At 41.5% G+C, this 16,201-nt stretch overlaps 2 protein-coding genes across 2 annotated transcripts; one reads left to right on the forward strand and one right to left on the reverse strand.

Annotated features, from left to right (window-relative positions):
• On the reverse strand, positions 1–948 carry LOC103680110 (olfactory receptor 51I2-like). Its single transcript, XM_008709646.1, has one exon. The coding sequence runs from the start codon at positions 946–948 to the stop codon at positions 1–3; it is 948 nt and encodes a 315-aa protein (XP_008707868.1).
• A 10,871-nt stretch (positions 949–11,819) lies between these two features.
• LOC103680058 (olfactory receptor 52D1) lies at positions 11,820–12,827 on the forward strand. Its single transcript, XM_008709596.2, has one exon. It carries the CDS (start codon positions 11,871–11,873, stop codon positions 12,825–12,827), a length of 957 nt encoding a protein of 318 aa, XP_008707818.2. The 5' UTR covers positions 11,820–11,870.
• The last annotated feature ends 3,374 nt before the right edge of the window (positions 12,828–16,201 follow it).

Consider the following 16,201-nt stretch of genomic DNA (forward strand, 5'->3'; position numbering starts at 1 on the left):
TCAGGACTTAACCCTAAAGAGCACCTTGAGGAGCCTGCGACGTATCTCCTTTGTCTTAATGGAGTAGATGATAGGATTGAGCATGGGAGGCACAAAAAGGTAGAGAATAGACATGAGGATATGGACAGCATGGGGCAGGCCAGCACCAAAGCGATGCACAATGGACACGCTCACCATGGGCACGTAGAAGACGAGCACAGCTAGGATGTGGGACACGCACGTGTTCAGTGTCTTGATGCGCTCCTCTCGGGAGGCGATGGCAAGCACTGCTCGCAAGATTAGTACATAGGAGATGAGTATGAGTGCAGAGTCCAGGCCAAAGGTGAATAGCACAATGGACAGCCCATAGTGGCTATTGAGGGAGACGTCAGTACACGCCAGCTTAATCATATCCACGTGAAGGCAGTAGGCATGGGAGAGGACGTTCTGGGGGTGGCAGAAGGGCAGCCTGTGCAGCAGCAGCGGGAAGACTAGGATGAGGGCAAAGCTTCGGAGGACAGTACACAGGCCCATTGCCACAATGCGGGCATTAGTGAGCACTGTAGCATAGCGCAGGGGGTTGCAGATGGCCACGTAGCGATCGAAGCTCATAGCCAGAAGGATGCCAGACTCTGTCCAAGAGAAGAGGTGGATGAAAAACATTTGGGCCAAGCAGGCATTAAAGGAAATCACCCGGGCACGAAAGCAGAGGGCAGCCAGCACAGTCGGCAGTGTGGAAAAGGACACTCCCAAGTCATTGACTGAAAGGAGAGACAAGAAGTAGTACATGGGCTGGTGCAAGCTAGGCTCCTCCTTAACGATGAAAAGGATCAGGGCGTTTCCCACAATGGAGACAGCGTAGAGCAGAAGGAGAGGGAAGGATAGCCAGGACTCCATGGCCTCCATTCCTGGGAAGCCCGTCAGGATAAAGGTGGGAGCATCAGAGGCATTGACTGTGAAGTTACCCATGAGAAGCTGGGGACGTTTGTTACCAGCCAATCCAACTTTTTGGAGAAATTATAACTTGTGTCTAAGACTACCGTTGTTCCTAGGAAGGAAAAGCAACATAAAGATTTATTAAATGTGATTACACACAGATTTTATTCCTAAAATACACTGTGAGGATGAGGCGGAAGTCATGAAATGCTAACCATTGAAAGAAAGACTTCTTTCTTAGACATCTTTCAGAAAAAGAGTAGATTAGCAGTTCTTCAGGGTAGTTGACCAGCTCATTAAGTTTCATCAGCAGCCCTCTGGATGACTTCCATGTAATCATTATCACAGCTCTCCTCCAGATTCCTAAGCTTGCATAGCCATGATCTTAGCTACTCCCCACGAGACGTTCACACTTACATCTGTCCTGACATATGAGGAACCAAGTATCCAAGAAAGGGAAGAGAAGTGGTCCAGGTTTTCTTGGAAGGTAGTTACATGGCTTGAACCAGATTTCACTAATCCAGTCTCCACCCTGAGGTGCTTACATGGTCTACAGCCCACATTTCACACTGGACGTGTCCATGCAGAAGCCCTGGAAATTTGGAATATCTCAAGAGGCATCGGAGAATACTAATTAAGAGCATGGCACCAAAACATCCTGGGTTTGAGTTCCAGTGACATTAGGTAAATTTCTTAAACTCTCTTGCCCTGTTTCTTTACTTTTAAGACAGGGATAAAAGAGAGTTGCCCTACGGGTATGGATACAGGCATATGTAAGATCGAAAGAGAGAAACAGAGAGAGGGCGAGAGAGAGAACTTGGACTTGAAACAGGCCCTGCCCACAGTAAGCATTATAGAAGCCTTGCTATAATTGTTATTATTTAAGAGTTATTATTTTAAGAGCATGTTTAGATGGAAAATAAATGGTACATTGTGCTTTCCCAAAGCACAAAAGTCGTTGAATGTATTTATGTTAAACTTCAATATATGTATTTTAAAACACTTGTTATCGCATAATAGCTTATGGTATAGACAAGCAGAAGTCAATTGCAAAAGCTTAAGAATTATTAAGAGAGAAAAACTGTAATGCTAAAACCATTCTTTCCATTGCCTTACTTTTTCTATGAGTTGTTCAAGAATAGCATTCTTTCATCTCTGTAACAGACAAGTGTTTTTCAGCGCAGAGTCTGTCAAGTTCCCCTGGAGTACAGAATGAGAAACACTGCCTTAAACCAGCCCAACGAGGTGTGAGGGGGGGTGATAAAGGAGTAATCTACGCATTTGCCATCTTCCTTGTACTGTGCAATTTCAGAAACAACCTTTTGGGGAGGGAGCTACATTTAGGAATATGTCATAATGTCCAAACCTCCTTGGAACCTAGTTTTGGAATTCGGGTGTTAGAGGCCCTGTACCTCTCATGGCTAGTTCCTAACACTTGAATGAAATTACTCAGCACTGAGTAATTTATTATTTTATGTATCTTTGGGGGGAAACTTGCTTTCTCTCTGCCATAAAGCCGGCATTATACCAATGACCAACCAGATTAGAAATCAGGGAGAAATTCCCTGCTAGAGGGATAAGGGTCTGGGACAAAGTTTCAGAGAACTACTGCCGAAGGGTGGGGCTGCTGAGCCACATCCCTGGACTGGAAGAAGCAGGAGGATGAACCAGAGAAGCCCTGGGAACCCTGCACGGTGTCATGAGCTCTCATTAGGACCACACAAAGAAACTGACCGAGGGTTTTAGAGGCGATGGTCTTAAGGAGATACCATGGGTCACTCCCTTCTTGAGCACCCACCCCTGGATTTCGTTCCATCCCAGCACACGTTCCACTCTAGGAAGTCTAGAATTGTCTTGAGTAAAAGCCCGCTGCTGCAAAAGGTCAGTGTCAGCACCTCCTTCCGGTCCTAATTAGAGATGTTAGAGTTCAGCGGAATGTTCTACTCTGTTCCTTGTTTACTCAGTGCTCATGCAAAGCAGAAAGTGGGCAAGAAGATGAAGAGAGACATGCTAGAGAGACAGAGAAGAACCGAAGGGCAGGGAAGAGACAAAGAGAAGGGGATAAAGAATATAGAAGAAATACTATGGAAATGGGAGAGTCAAGTGAGGGAAGGGGAATGCCAGACCAGAGAAGGAATTTTAGGAAGACGGTAACCAGACCATGAAACACGGAGAGGAAGAAAAAAGAGAAATAAGGCCAAGAACACCTCTTGAGAATACTGAGAACATCACAGGGCGATGCCCCAAGTGCTCCACAAGGATGGGGTGTGTTTTCCCCAAGCTAGGCCAAGTCCGTCGAAGACCTTACACACACCACATTTCATAGGAGCTGCCTGTCAGGCTCTGAGCAGTGGAGGGCCTCGCTATGGTAAACCCTTAATATGCCCCAGTCAAACCCTGCTGGGATTACGTTCCTCACAGCAGAATCCCGGTGGACTCTGCTTGCTGTCTATTCCCATGGGTGAGTCAGACCTGTTTGCCAAGGCCGAAGTAATGCCTCCTCTCCTCCTGCTGAGCACGGCTTACCTGTCCCCACACCATGTCTTCATGGCTTCTGAGATTCTCTCAAATATGAGTTTTAAGACAGCTCTGGCAGACGATGAATTGTGAGCACCAGGGGGTCCAGTGCTAGTAAATGGGAAGCTAAGAATATAGCTCATTCTTCCAGATCTTCAGCTCCAGGGTTTCCTTTCCCCACACCAAGTCCCCACTCCAGGACTGTCTTCTTACGGGACTTTGGGAAGCCAGAATGTAGGGCTGGCTTGAGTCTTAGGTGATAGAAATGCAACAATCATCAACGATACTGGGTGTTTACAGTGTTTCCTAAACTCCATCAACAACTTTCTGAGTCTTGTCTCTTTCTATTCTAACAACCACACTTAGAAAGAAATGTTCACTTTTTTTTTTTTTTTTAAGATTTTATTTATTTTCTTGGCAGAGAGAGAGAGAGCACAAGCAGGGGGAGTAGCAGGCAGAGGGAGAAGCAGGCTCCCCGCTGAGCAGGCAGCCTGACTCTGGGCTCAATCCCAGAACTCTGGGATAATGACCTGAGCTGAAGGCAGATGCTTAACCAACTGAACCACCCAGGAGCCAGAAATGTTCACTTCCCATTTTACGGATGAGAAAAATTAGTGCCCGTGGGTTAAATCAGCTCCAAAGTTATAATACCACTGAGTGGCAGGGCTGTGTCCAAACATAGACTGTTCGTTTATTCACTTAACATTTTCAGAAAACCTAATAAAAATGTTTATCCAGCAGTGACCCTGGAACATACATCATATACCTATTAATCACTACCATCTTTATCTTTTTCCCTGTTTATCCTTTCTTTCATATTTGATTATCTTTCTTGTCTTTGCCTTTCCCTATGCAACCTCCCTCAAAAACAGAGAACACAGAAGGAAAAAAAGGATAAAATAAATGGAAACTATTCTCTGTCATCCTATGCCTGTAAATGTCTGGCTTTCCCATAAGGCCACTAGCGACTATCTGGGAGACAACCCTGACCCCCTTCTCAGGACCCCTAACCAAACCTAGGGCTTGCACCTGCTTTATGCATGGTGTCACATCTGTAGTGTCGCATAAACAGCTGGCAGTTGAACTTACAAGTTTCAAAGATTACACGATTCTATGATTTCCTTTCTAAAATTCTAAAATTTTGCTATTACCATATAATGCACACCCTGTAAAATTCAGTTTTTAAGTGTACAAGTCAGTGATCTTTGGTGTATTTGCAAAGTTGTGCAATCATCACTGATATCTAAGTGCAGAACGTTTTCATGACTCTGAAAAAAAGCTTCATCACTTACCCTAGCGCCCTGGCAACAACTCATTCACCTTCTATTGCTTTGGACATGACTATTTCTGAACATCTCATCTAAGTGTAATAAAATGTGCTGCTGATTGTGTCTGGCTTCTTTCATTTATCATGTTTTCAAGGTTCATTATGTATCAGTGCTCCATTTCTGATATAATTTTCCATTGTCTACATAGACCACATTTTTCTATTGGTCACTTGATGGGTATTTGAATTGGTCTCATTTTGGGGCTACAAATAATGCTTCTTTGAATATTAATGTGTAAGCTTTTGTATGGAAATACATCCTCAGTTCTTTAGAGTATATACCCAGGAGTAAAACTGCTGAGTCATTCCGTAACTCAACGTTCAACTGTTTGAAGAAAAGCCAAATGGTTTTCCAAAGTGGCTTCATCAATTTATATTTCACCAGCAATGCTAGAGAATTCTGAACACTCCACATCTTTGCTAATATTTGTTATTTCCTGTTTTGTTTTCCTAATATGTGTGCAATGGTATCTCATAGTGATCTTGATTTGCATTTGCCAAATGACTCATGAAACTGAACATCTTTTCATGTGCTTGTTGGCTCTTTGCATGTCTGTTTTTGCCAAGATGTCTATTCAAATCATTTGCCCTTTTTAAAATTGGTTCATTTGACTTTTTGTTGTTGAGTTGTAGGAGATCTTTATATATTTTGGATATGAAACTATTGTCAGATATATGATGTGCAAATTATTTGTTTCCCATTTTGTGGGTTGTCTTTCCACTTTCATGACACTATCCTTAGAAGCACAAAAGATTTTTTTTATTTTTATTTTATTTTTTTTTAAATTTTTGTTATTATATTATGTTAGTCACCATACAGTACATCCCCGGTTTCCGATATAAAGTTCGATGATTCATTAGTTGCGTATAACACCCAGTGCACCATCCAATATGTGCCCTCCTTACTACCCATCACCAGTCTATCCCATTCCTCCACCTCGCTCCCCTCTGAAGCCCTCAGTTTGTTTCTCATTTGTTTTTTATTAAGTCCAATTTATCCATTTTGTCTTTGGTTGCTTGTGCTTTTGGTGTTGTACCAAAACAACCATTGTCTAATACACCTAAGTTTTCTTCTAAAGGTGTAATAGTTTTACACCTTACATTAAGATTTTTTATCTATTTTGAGTTAATTTTTTAAATTTTGAGTTAATTTTTATATATAAATTGAGACAGATCCCTCTCCAGTTTTTTTTCATGTGGATATCCAATTATCCCAGCAACATTTGTTGAAAAGCTTATTATTTACCCATTAAACAGTCTTCATACCATTGTTGAAAATCCATTGACCATAAATGTATGGGTTTACTTGTGAACTGTTCATTCTTTTCTGTTAGACTATATGTTTACCCCTTACATGAGTACCATACTTTCTAGATTAATCTAGATTTGTAATAGAGAGAGCAGACAGCATGGGAATCTGAGACACTGTCTCCGGTCAGTAACAGGACTTTGGAGAGTGCTCAGGAACGGACAGTAAGAACCAAAAGGGGTTTTCTATTTTCACGAGGAAAGACAGGCAAAGGTCCACTATTTTCTTCCCCTGCGTTCTTATTAAGGGCACTGACAGTATCAGCCACGGCCTGAACATTTCTATGCATCATTAACTATTTTGTCTCAACTGTGTTGTCTGATTAGTTGTCACATCTTGTAACATTTCTTCAAATTGTTTTGCCATATCTGCCCAAGAGTAGACCTTCAACAGCTGAATTCCCAGAACAGACTTCTGTTGGCCCCTGCACCAAATCTGCCAGCACTCAGCCATTCCATCCCTCCATTGGCAGAGTGATAAACCCAAATCTTCCTGCTTAAGCTCTTCAAAACAGATCTCTTTTAGTTTAAAAGCTAAACAATGACAGAGGCATGTATAATTCTTTAGGTATTGGTCTTAACTCATCTCTCTACTTCTGACCTATTAGCTTTTTAGCTGAAACATCCAATCCCTTCTATTCCTCAAGTCTTATAAGGAGAGGTCCACTTTCTACAGCTTAGGGAAAGTGGATACATTGTGACCTACTAACGGGCATGCTCATGGGCCACCGCCTCTTCTCACTGTCTCTTCTTTCTTGTTCCTCGTTAACTCCGTAACAGACCATATTTTAGTGACGTCACACCATAAAACTATGCTTCCAAGGTCACCACTGACCTCCACATTACTAAATACAATGGACTCTCAGTCCAGAGACTGATTCAGTTGACTTCACTTCTTTCTTGATTTTTTTCTCCTTTCTTAGACCAGTAATGTCACTCCTTCCAGGTCCTCCACCTATCTCGGTGCCTCTCTTCAGTTTCCTTTACAAATGGCTTTCCCTCCATTCTCTCCTAAATATTAACATTATCCATGGTTCTTTTCTAAGCTAGCTTCTGTTTTGACTCTATGTCCTTTCTCTGAACCTTGAAAGAAAAATCAGATTTTCACTATCTTTGAAACAACTAATTAACTCATTTGTATATCCTGCTCTAATTTATTTCTTGTTTTCCAACTGACTACTTTGCACCTTTAATTTGCTGTTTCATAAGAACTTTAAAATCAAAATGCCCAAAATATGAATGTAAACTTTTTTCTTCTTAGATTCCTCTTCTCAATGAGTGGCATGACTTTGGTAGCTAAGGTGAAAAGCTGACTATCACTCCACACATCCTTTCTCTCATGCATTCTTCATATCTATTTAAGTAGTCACCAAATTCTGAATAGTTTAGCTGCTTAGCATAAGTGGTGCAGGAAGTTCTAAGAGATCAGTGGGTGTTGGAAATGGCAGTTAAGGGGAATGATAGAGAAAATTAACTGCTTCAAATAGAATAATTGCTTGGTAAAGCTGAAGTATGAGGCTGCAAATTCATAGTGTGTTAATTTGCAGATATTGGTGATTTTTTTCTAGAGTATTAAGCAGTCCTAGGGATACCATCAGAGAAGCTAGTTGATAAGATTGGTTCAGGATAGATAACAAGGAGCTAGTTGAATGGAACAAAGCCTAAATTGCCAGAAAAACCATCTCTGATAGAAAGAGATTGATTTTTATGGTACTGATTTTAACTTTCTTAGGATTAGGATTATAAATTTAGCTATAAAAATTCAGTCATCTGAAAAAAAAATTTTAAATTCAATTTCATGCTTTCTTGTGTCCTTCTCTGGGTCCTAACCAACGAGTCGAGGGCTAATTTCAATAACTGGCTCAGAGCAAGCCACTTTATTAATTACATCACCACATACGAGCTAGGGTTTGCTGTCCCTGCCTTATGCATATTTATTCTAAGAATAATAGGTAGCTTTAAATGACAGTATTTTGGCAGTTTCGGAAAGCTCTAAAATTAAATATATTGTTAGGCTCTGCCAATAGGAGCCATTAGATGCAGACTGGAGCTCAAAGAAGGGGTTTACTTTTCCTGTTAGCTTTCTGCTTCTGTCATTGTCACCCAAGCAACTGTTTATCCTCGGCAATAGCAGTTGATTCATATAAAAGGAGCTGGTTCCAGTCTGTGGTGGTTTTTTTCCACGCTTACCTCCAAACAGCCTTGTCATACAACTTACACATACCAGCGCCGGCTCCTGGTGGCCCGTTCTTGAAGGTCTGGGCCCCAGCTCTGTGGGCACTCTCCTTTAAGCTTCTATAAGCAGAATCCCCTCTCTCACAGCAGAAATTGATTCCAGCACTCACTGAGTCTCTATTAAGTCAGTGTACCAAGCAACTCAAACTCCTTCCACTCGTAACTACTGAGTTCAAAACAAGATTTCCCAGAACTTTTATAAAAATTATATGGAGATAACTAAGGATGAACCTTGTCTCATACCATCAATATTGATTTTTGAATATATAAATTCATTGAAGGAATAATAAGAAAACCCCCATCAATCTTATTAAAAACATTGTATTAAAAATAGGTTTATGTGTAATAATTTATGAAATTAAAGTTTCTTTTTATTGCTTGTATGAATGTGTACTTAAAATAATTGTAATTGTAGAACATTTTAACACTCAGAGCCTATTGATTGAAGAAAATAAAATAATAATTCCAATTTGCATATAAATTTTTATTGCAAGCAAGGAAGGAAGAGTGATCATCACAAGATTTTTAAGCACAAAAATTAATATGTAGGAAAATGGACCAACTTCGAAGAGACAAAACAATAATGTTAAATTTATGACAGTTACAGGGGAGCCTGGGTGGCTCAGTAGGTGAAGTGTTTGACTCTTGATTTCAGCTCCGGTCGTGATCTCAGGGTCGTGAGACTGAGCCCCTTGTTGGGCTCCATGCTTAGTGTGCAGTCTGCTTTGAATTCTCTTTCCTTCTCCCTCTGTCCCATCCCCCACTCCCCACTCATGCTCTCTCTCTCTAAAAATGACAGTTATGGAAACCCTGTTCATGTATTTTTAAATAGATAATAAAAAAAAAGGGGGGGAAGAAAATTTCAAGGCTGTGCACATTCCATAGAATACACTTAAAAGACTGATGTGGTATTTTTATCTTAAAAACATCAATATTCACACTATACTGTACATTGTATCTTTTTTTAATATTTAAATAGTAAATGACAATTTTTTGATGTCAACTTAACATTTTTGACGGAGTATATACTGTTGCAAAATTCTTTTGGAAAGTACCTAGGCAAAAATTTTGAAGATCCCTGGTTTGTATTAACATGAGAGGAGGGGTGCCTGGATGGCTCAGTAGGTTGAGTGTCTGACTCTTGATTTCAGTTCAGGACGTGATCTCCTTGCTTTGCAAGGAGTCTGCTTGAGATTCTCTCTCCCTCTCCCTCTGCCCCTCCCCCACTCTCTTGTGCATGCTCTCTCTCTCTCTCTCTCTCTCTCTCTCAAATAAATTAATTTAAAAAATGAGAGGAGACACGCATGGACAAGGGAAAAGAGTGCAGCACTCTGAAGGCTTTGATGGAAGGAACCTTTTCTGCAAAGGCTTGATAGATGGGTAATGTCAAAGGATCTGAGTGAATCTGGCTAGAGAACTGAGGGCTTCACTCCTAGGGCGAGCTCTGGGGGGGTAAAACCAATACAGTGGCATAATGCCTATGCTCAGAAGGGTCCTGTATTTGATTTAGTATTCTACTGCCATGTTCTTAAAATTCTTAGTAACTTATTTTTGAACTCATGAAGGGTAACAATGGAGCCTAGGCCTCCCCACTGTCGTTTCTAACCACGCGATTTACATATAGCATTCATGATGCCAGGTGTTCACAGAACACCATGGGCCACTATACCTGGAAATTCAGAGAGACCACAATTAAGGGGGAAAGCAGAAAAAGAAGAAAAGGAAAGAAAAGGGGAAGTAAGAGAAGAGAAACATAAAACTTAATAGATTTTATTTCCACTTTCCTTGAAAATTCCCTAGGGAAAATGTTCTTTCTTCATTTCTTCCTCTTTTTTCAACCCCTCCCAATTGTCTCCCTAAGAATGAGCACCATGGATCAAATCTCTAGAGCAAACAGCCTTGGGTTTTCATAATTGAGCATCAGAGAGAGTCAATAAATAACCTCACTTATCAAATTCTTTGACCAGAGGAGGCTAGAACTCAGAACTAAGCTGAAGATAGTCAGTGAGCTCACAGAAGTGAGGGAGGATCAGACTGTTGAACCCAGATTCCACACTCAGCCCCGATCACCCTCCAGATCACTCCATCCATCCTGCCCAAGAACACAGCTTTCACATCCCTGAAGGAACCACTGCGTTCAGACGCGCATCCCCTGCACAAGCTGTCGCTCTACCACGCACTCTCCACGCGGCCGCATGCTCACAGGTGACCCCGTCACAGACCTCCGGCCTCAGCATGCTCAACTTGTGAGCTCAGGTCGCTTGACACAGGTATGTTTTTGAAATCAGATTACAGAAAAAAAAATGTGCCAAGAAAGAACTCAGAGTTCAGTTATTAAAGTCTAGGTCTCCAAGGCTTCATACTGACCCAGAGCCAAGGCTGAGTGGGACGAATTTGGAAGGATGCCCGCATTGCACTCAGAGTGTTGCTCCAGCACACGTCTTTGTTCCCCTGGAAAACAACTTTGTTTGGACCTAGGCCTTCTGGTACCCACATAGAACGGCAGAGCGGCTCACAAACTAGTAACTTCCCTACAGGAATCTTTGGAAATCTTCCTTTGCCGGAAAGAATAGGCTGGGAAGGGAGAACAGGAGTTCTCTCCCTGGCAGTGACTCCAGCCCTCCATTCCACCACTCACGCTCTTTTCCTCCAGAGGCCGGGGCCATCACTCGAAGTCCCCAGGCACCTAGGAGGGGCTTTCGCTAGTATCTGTCTCTTCGAAGCCCAGATAATGAGTAAAGTGATTGCAGCATTAGATCCTGATATTAGAGTATCTGTGAAGGAAAAGATAGGAATTCAAGTATCGGTCATATAAGCGAGGCTAAGTGAGGTGAAAACACCAAACTTGAGATGTAATTTCAGTCTGACAGTAACATGGGTTGTGATGTGGGTTGCATTAGTTTATTTCCCTGAAATTGGGCTTCCCCTTGGTAAAACAGACATAGAATAAAGATAATACTCAATATGACTCCAAAACGTGGCTATAGGAAAAAGAGCTTACATAAATGGGGAGGACATTATTTTTTGTGTCCAAACATTTAAATCCCATATACTTAACTCTTTCCTACCCACAAAAAATAATGTGAGATAAGGAAGCTGGGTGTTGTCATTTCCAACTTATAAATGGGAAAATTGAGTCTCAAAAATATTGTGAAACTTATCCAATGTTAAATAGGTAGAAAGGCTGTGACTAGGATTCCAGACTCATTGTTCGTCATACTCGGAGACTCTCCAGAAATGGGAAAAGATTTTTCTAAAGGTTCTACAACATTTTTGTGACAGATTAGGACTAACTTTTAGGAGTCCAGGTATCCTACAAAGGATTTTGTTAGGTATGCTTGGCGCTTGAAATGTGGAAATCAGTACATGAATTTTGACAATATGAAATAGATGAAAAAAGGATTATATGTGATACAGTATTTTAATATTTGGAACAAGTTAAAAACAGTATGTTTTTCTCAGACTAAACAAGATTGTTTCACAGGAAGGTCATCATTTTATAAGAATGAACCAAGGATCTGATGTCATACAATCACACCTTGGACTGAGCCCTTTATTTCCATGCAGAATGTCAACTTCCAACCTCAGTGATGACAGCCTCCCAGCCACTCTGTTCCTGACGGGGATCCCAGGGCTGGAGTGGGCCCACGTCTGGATTGCCATCCCCTTCTGTGCCGTGTATCTGGTAGCTCTGGCTGGGAATGCTGCCCTCATCCTGGTCATTGTGACAGACAGAGCTCTTCATGCTCCCATGTACCTTTTCCTGTGCCTTCTCTCACTCACTGACCTGGCTCTCAGCTCCACCACTGTCCCTAAGACATTAGCCATTTTGTGGTTCCATGCTGGTGAGATTTCCTTTGCTGGATGCCTGGCACAAATGTTTTGTGTCCATTCTATCTATGCCCTGGAGTCCTCGGTTCTTCTTGCCATGGCCTTTGATCGCTATGTGGCTATCTGCAACCCACTGAGATATACAACCATTCTCAACCATACTGTCATAGGCAGAATTGGCCTTGCTGGCATACTCCGGAGTATAGCTGTTGTCTCCCCATTCATCTTCTTGCTGAGGCGACTGCCTTACTGTGGTCACCATGTCATGGCACACACATACTGTGAGCACATGGGCATCGCTCGCCTGGCCTGTGCCAACATCACGGTCAATATCGTCTACGGGCTGACTGTGGCTCTGCTGGCCGTGGGTCTGGATTGCATCCTCATTGCCATTTCCTATGGCTTTATCCTCCATGCTGTCTTCCGCCTGCCATCTCAAGATGCCAGGCACAAGGCTCTGAGTACCTGTGGCTCCCACCTCGGAGTCATCCTGGTCTTCTACATTCCTGCCTTCTTCTCCTTCCTCACCCACCGCTTTGGCCAGAACCGAGTCCCCAAGAATGTGCACATATTTCTGGCGAACCTCTATGTGCTGGTGCCTCCTGTGCTCAATCCAATCATCTATGGGGCCAGGACCAAGGAGATTCGGAGCCGACTTCTGAGACTGCTTCACTTGAGGAAGGGCTCAGTATGAGTTCCAAGCAGCACTTGGAAATGATAAAGACTGTTAAACAGGCAGGCTACTTGTCTAGAAGCTTGTACATGGATGGGAGCCTATTATGTGAGACCCAGGAGGAAACACTGGAAGAGAAACCATCAGATAAATTAGATATGTTGATTATGATGGTGAATGTGGGCAATTCTAAATTGCCCCGAACAAGATCATATTTTTTCTGTCATCTCAGAAGGGACTAAAATTTGCCAAGAAGAAAGGCTTTCCTGTCTGGAAATCACACTGCACCTCATAGTTGCAATATTTTGCTGGGAAGTGAGGTGAGAAACAAAAAGAACATTCAGTGTGCATTTGAATCTGAAATCTAAAATTTGGGCAGTGGCTAAGAGCATGAAAACAGGAATCAAAGTGCTTGTGTTTGAATGGTGGCTCCTCCATTTACTAGTTTTGTGCTTTAAGAATGTTGCTAAATCCTTTTCTCCTTATTCTGGTCGACTGTAAATGGGATAATGATAGTATTTAACTCTTGAGGTTGTGGTGAGGATTGACAAATTACTGAATGTATGTAGAAATCTTACAATACTGTCTGAAACATAAAATGCTAAATAAATAAGTAAATATAAGATGTAAAAGTTATGTAAGTTCTCAAAACATTACTATTTCAGTTTTATAACTTGTCTAAGTCTTGCATTATCTGAGCTCACATAATTGTTATAACTGGTGTCTAAAAGACAGTGTTGGGAATATGATTAGCGTGCAATAAAACCATATTTCCTCCCTTTACTCTCCACTCCTCTGATTATCAGGTTCGTTTCCATTTAGCATAATTTCATCCCTTATTAAGTTATTATAGAAGCCTGATTAGAGTTCCAGTACCTTTACGGATAGTCCTTTGTTGACTTCCGTTAACTGTCTTTTTAAGTTTATCATACTTGGAATTTGTTGAAGTTTTTGTATGTAAAAAGTAATGTTTTTCAGCAAAAATCATATATATATATATATATATATAAACAAAACTCTCTCCACTCCCGACTAAGTTGCTTACAGAAACAAGGGTCCTTAGAGCTTACTTTTATGAAAATAAAATTAAGAATAAATAAATAAATACGAATCCACTACATTGACTCAATATTGACTTGTGAATACATGAGGTAATTTGGAAAAAAGTATCATCCATCAACCTCATTAAGGAATAATATTTTCAAAGCAAATTAGGCTTATGTCTATAATTTATAAAATTTGAAAGTTTTCATATTGCTTTGATTAATGTATGATTATAATAATTGTTATAATGAAACATTTTAACATTTGGAAACTAGTCTTAAAGGAAGTAAAATAATTCCTTGTATTATTACAAGTATATAAGAGTTATCATACTGAGATATTCAAGCAAAAAATACACATGTGGGGGGCGCCTGCGTGGCACCGCGGTTAAAGCGTCTGCCTTCGGCTCAGGGCGTGATCCTGGCGTTATGGGATCGAGCCCCACATCAGGCTCCTCCACTATGAGCCTGTTTCTTCCTCTCCCACTCCCCCTGCTTGTGTTCCCTCTCTCGCTGGCTGTCTCTATATCTGTCAGGTAAATAAATAAAATATTTTTTTAAAAAAAATACACATGTGGGATAGTGGACCAACTTCAAAGAGACAAGGCAATAATTTAAAATTTCTGACAGGTAAGAAACTGTTGCTCATATACTTTAAATGAGTAGGGCTGAGATGGAAATTTCTAGGGCATAGACTCTCCATGGGATAAATTAAAAATTATGATATAGGACTTCTATTTTTAAATGCCAATATTTACAACATACTACGAATTAAAACTGTTTCTACTCTTTAAACTTTTAATGATAATTCTTAGACTCAACTCAAAGTTATGAAAGGGGGATATAATATTTTGAAAATTCTTTTAGGAAATTGCCATATAAAATTATTCTTTTTAAGATTTATTTATTTATTATTTCAAAGAGAGAGAGAACGTGGGGGTGGGGTGGGGCAGAGGCAGAGGGAGAGGGAGAGAGGATCCCAAGGAGACTCCAAGGCCAGTGCTCTCAGTGCAGAGCCAACCAAGGGGCTCAATCTCAAAACCCTGAGATCATGACCCGATCCAAAATCAAGAACAGGGTGCTTAACCGATGGAGCCAGCTGGGCACCATCACAATAGAAAATTTCTAAAGACCGTTAAACTGAAATAATTCGAGAGGAGAGCGGTATGTTACAAGGGAAGAGAGTAGAGTACTCTGAAGTCATGGAAGAAAAACGAATTAATCCTGGAACGAGTTTTGACAGAGGGACTCACTCGTGCAGGGACCTGATGGATGCTTGAAGTTCAGGTGTCTGAGGGGATCTACCTAGAGTATGGATGTCATTTCTTACCAGGTCTGGCTTCATGGCAAATGAACAGGGCACTTGCATAGCTCCCATGTTCAGAAGGCCTTGTGCTTTCCTTAACGCTCTACAGACATCATCGTGAAATTCTTGATAATTTTATCTTTGGACTCGTGTTTTATACATGAAGCCTATAGTACAATGATGTACACATGTGCCCACCACCTTATTTGCTGCCCAGGAGCACAGAATTCTTATGGATCCTCAGTGAGATGGAATTCAAGGAGAAACACAGAAATAAAGAGAAGAGAAGAGAGGGAGGAAATAAGGAAAAGAGAAAGAGTTGAGAAGGGAAGAAAAAACCTAAAACAAAATATACCAGCTGTTTCATTTCCTCTTTCCTAGAAAAGTCATCAAGGAAGATTTTCCTAATTCTTCCTCATGTCATCAGCCCTCCTTCTCATTCTCTCTCTCAAAATGTGCGTCACAGACCAAATCCCTGGAGGAGACCAATTTGGTTTACACTCCTGAACATCACAGATGGAGGCAATAAATAAGCTTGCTGATCAAGGCCATTGACCAGAGGAGGCTGGGACACAGAGCTGAGCTGAAGACAATCACTGAGCCCAGAAAACAGGGAACAGACAAAAGAACAGAGACATTTCAACCCACATTGCACATTCAGACCCCTCTGCTCCCTCCCACCACACCCACCTGAGCCTGCCCTGAAGCACAGCTTTCACCTCCTTAAACAACACTGTGCATTCAGATACCCACCTCCCGCACAAGCTGTCACTCGAGCGCCCTCCCACACAGCCTCACACTCAGCACACCCTCTCACAGAGCTCCAACCTCAGCGGGCTCCCCCTGCAAGTGTGTGTCTACCATACAGGTACGTTCTTCAAATCAGGTTGCCCAATAACTGTGTTCAGTGAATGAACACAGACTTACATTATTGAGGTCTAGGTCAGAGAGGGGGACCTCAAAGACAAGACCCTGGGCCAATTTTGAGAGGATGCCCCCATTAAGGACCAGAGTGGCACTCCCTCAATACCCATACCTCATTGTTT

The sequence above is a fragment of the Ursus maritimus genome, unplaced genomic scaffold, assembly GCF_017311325.1.
Source record: "Ursus maritimus isolate PB19 unplaced genomic scaffold, ASM1731132v1 scaffold_16, whole genome shotgun sequence".
Classification (NCBI taxonomy): Eukaryota; Metazoa; Chordata; class Mammalia; order Carnivora; family Ursidae; genus Ursus; species Ursus maritimus.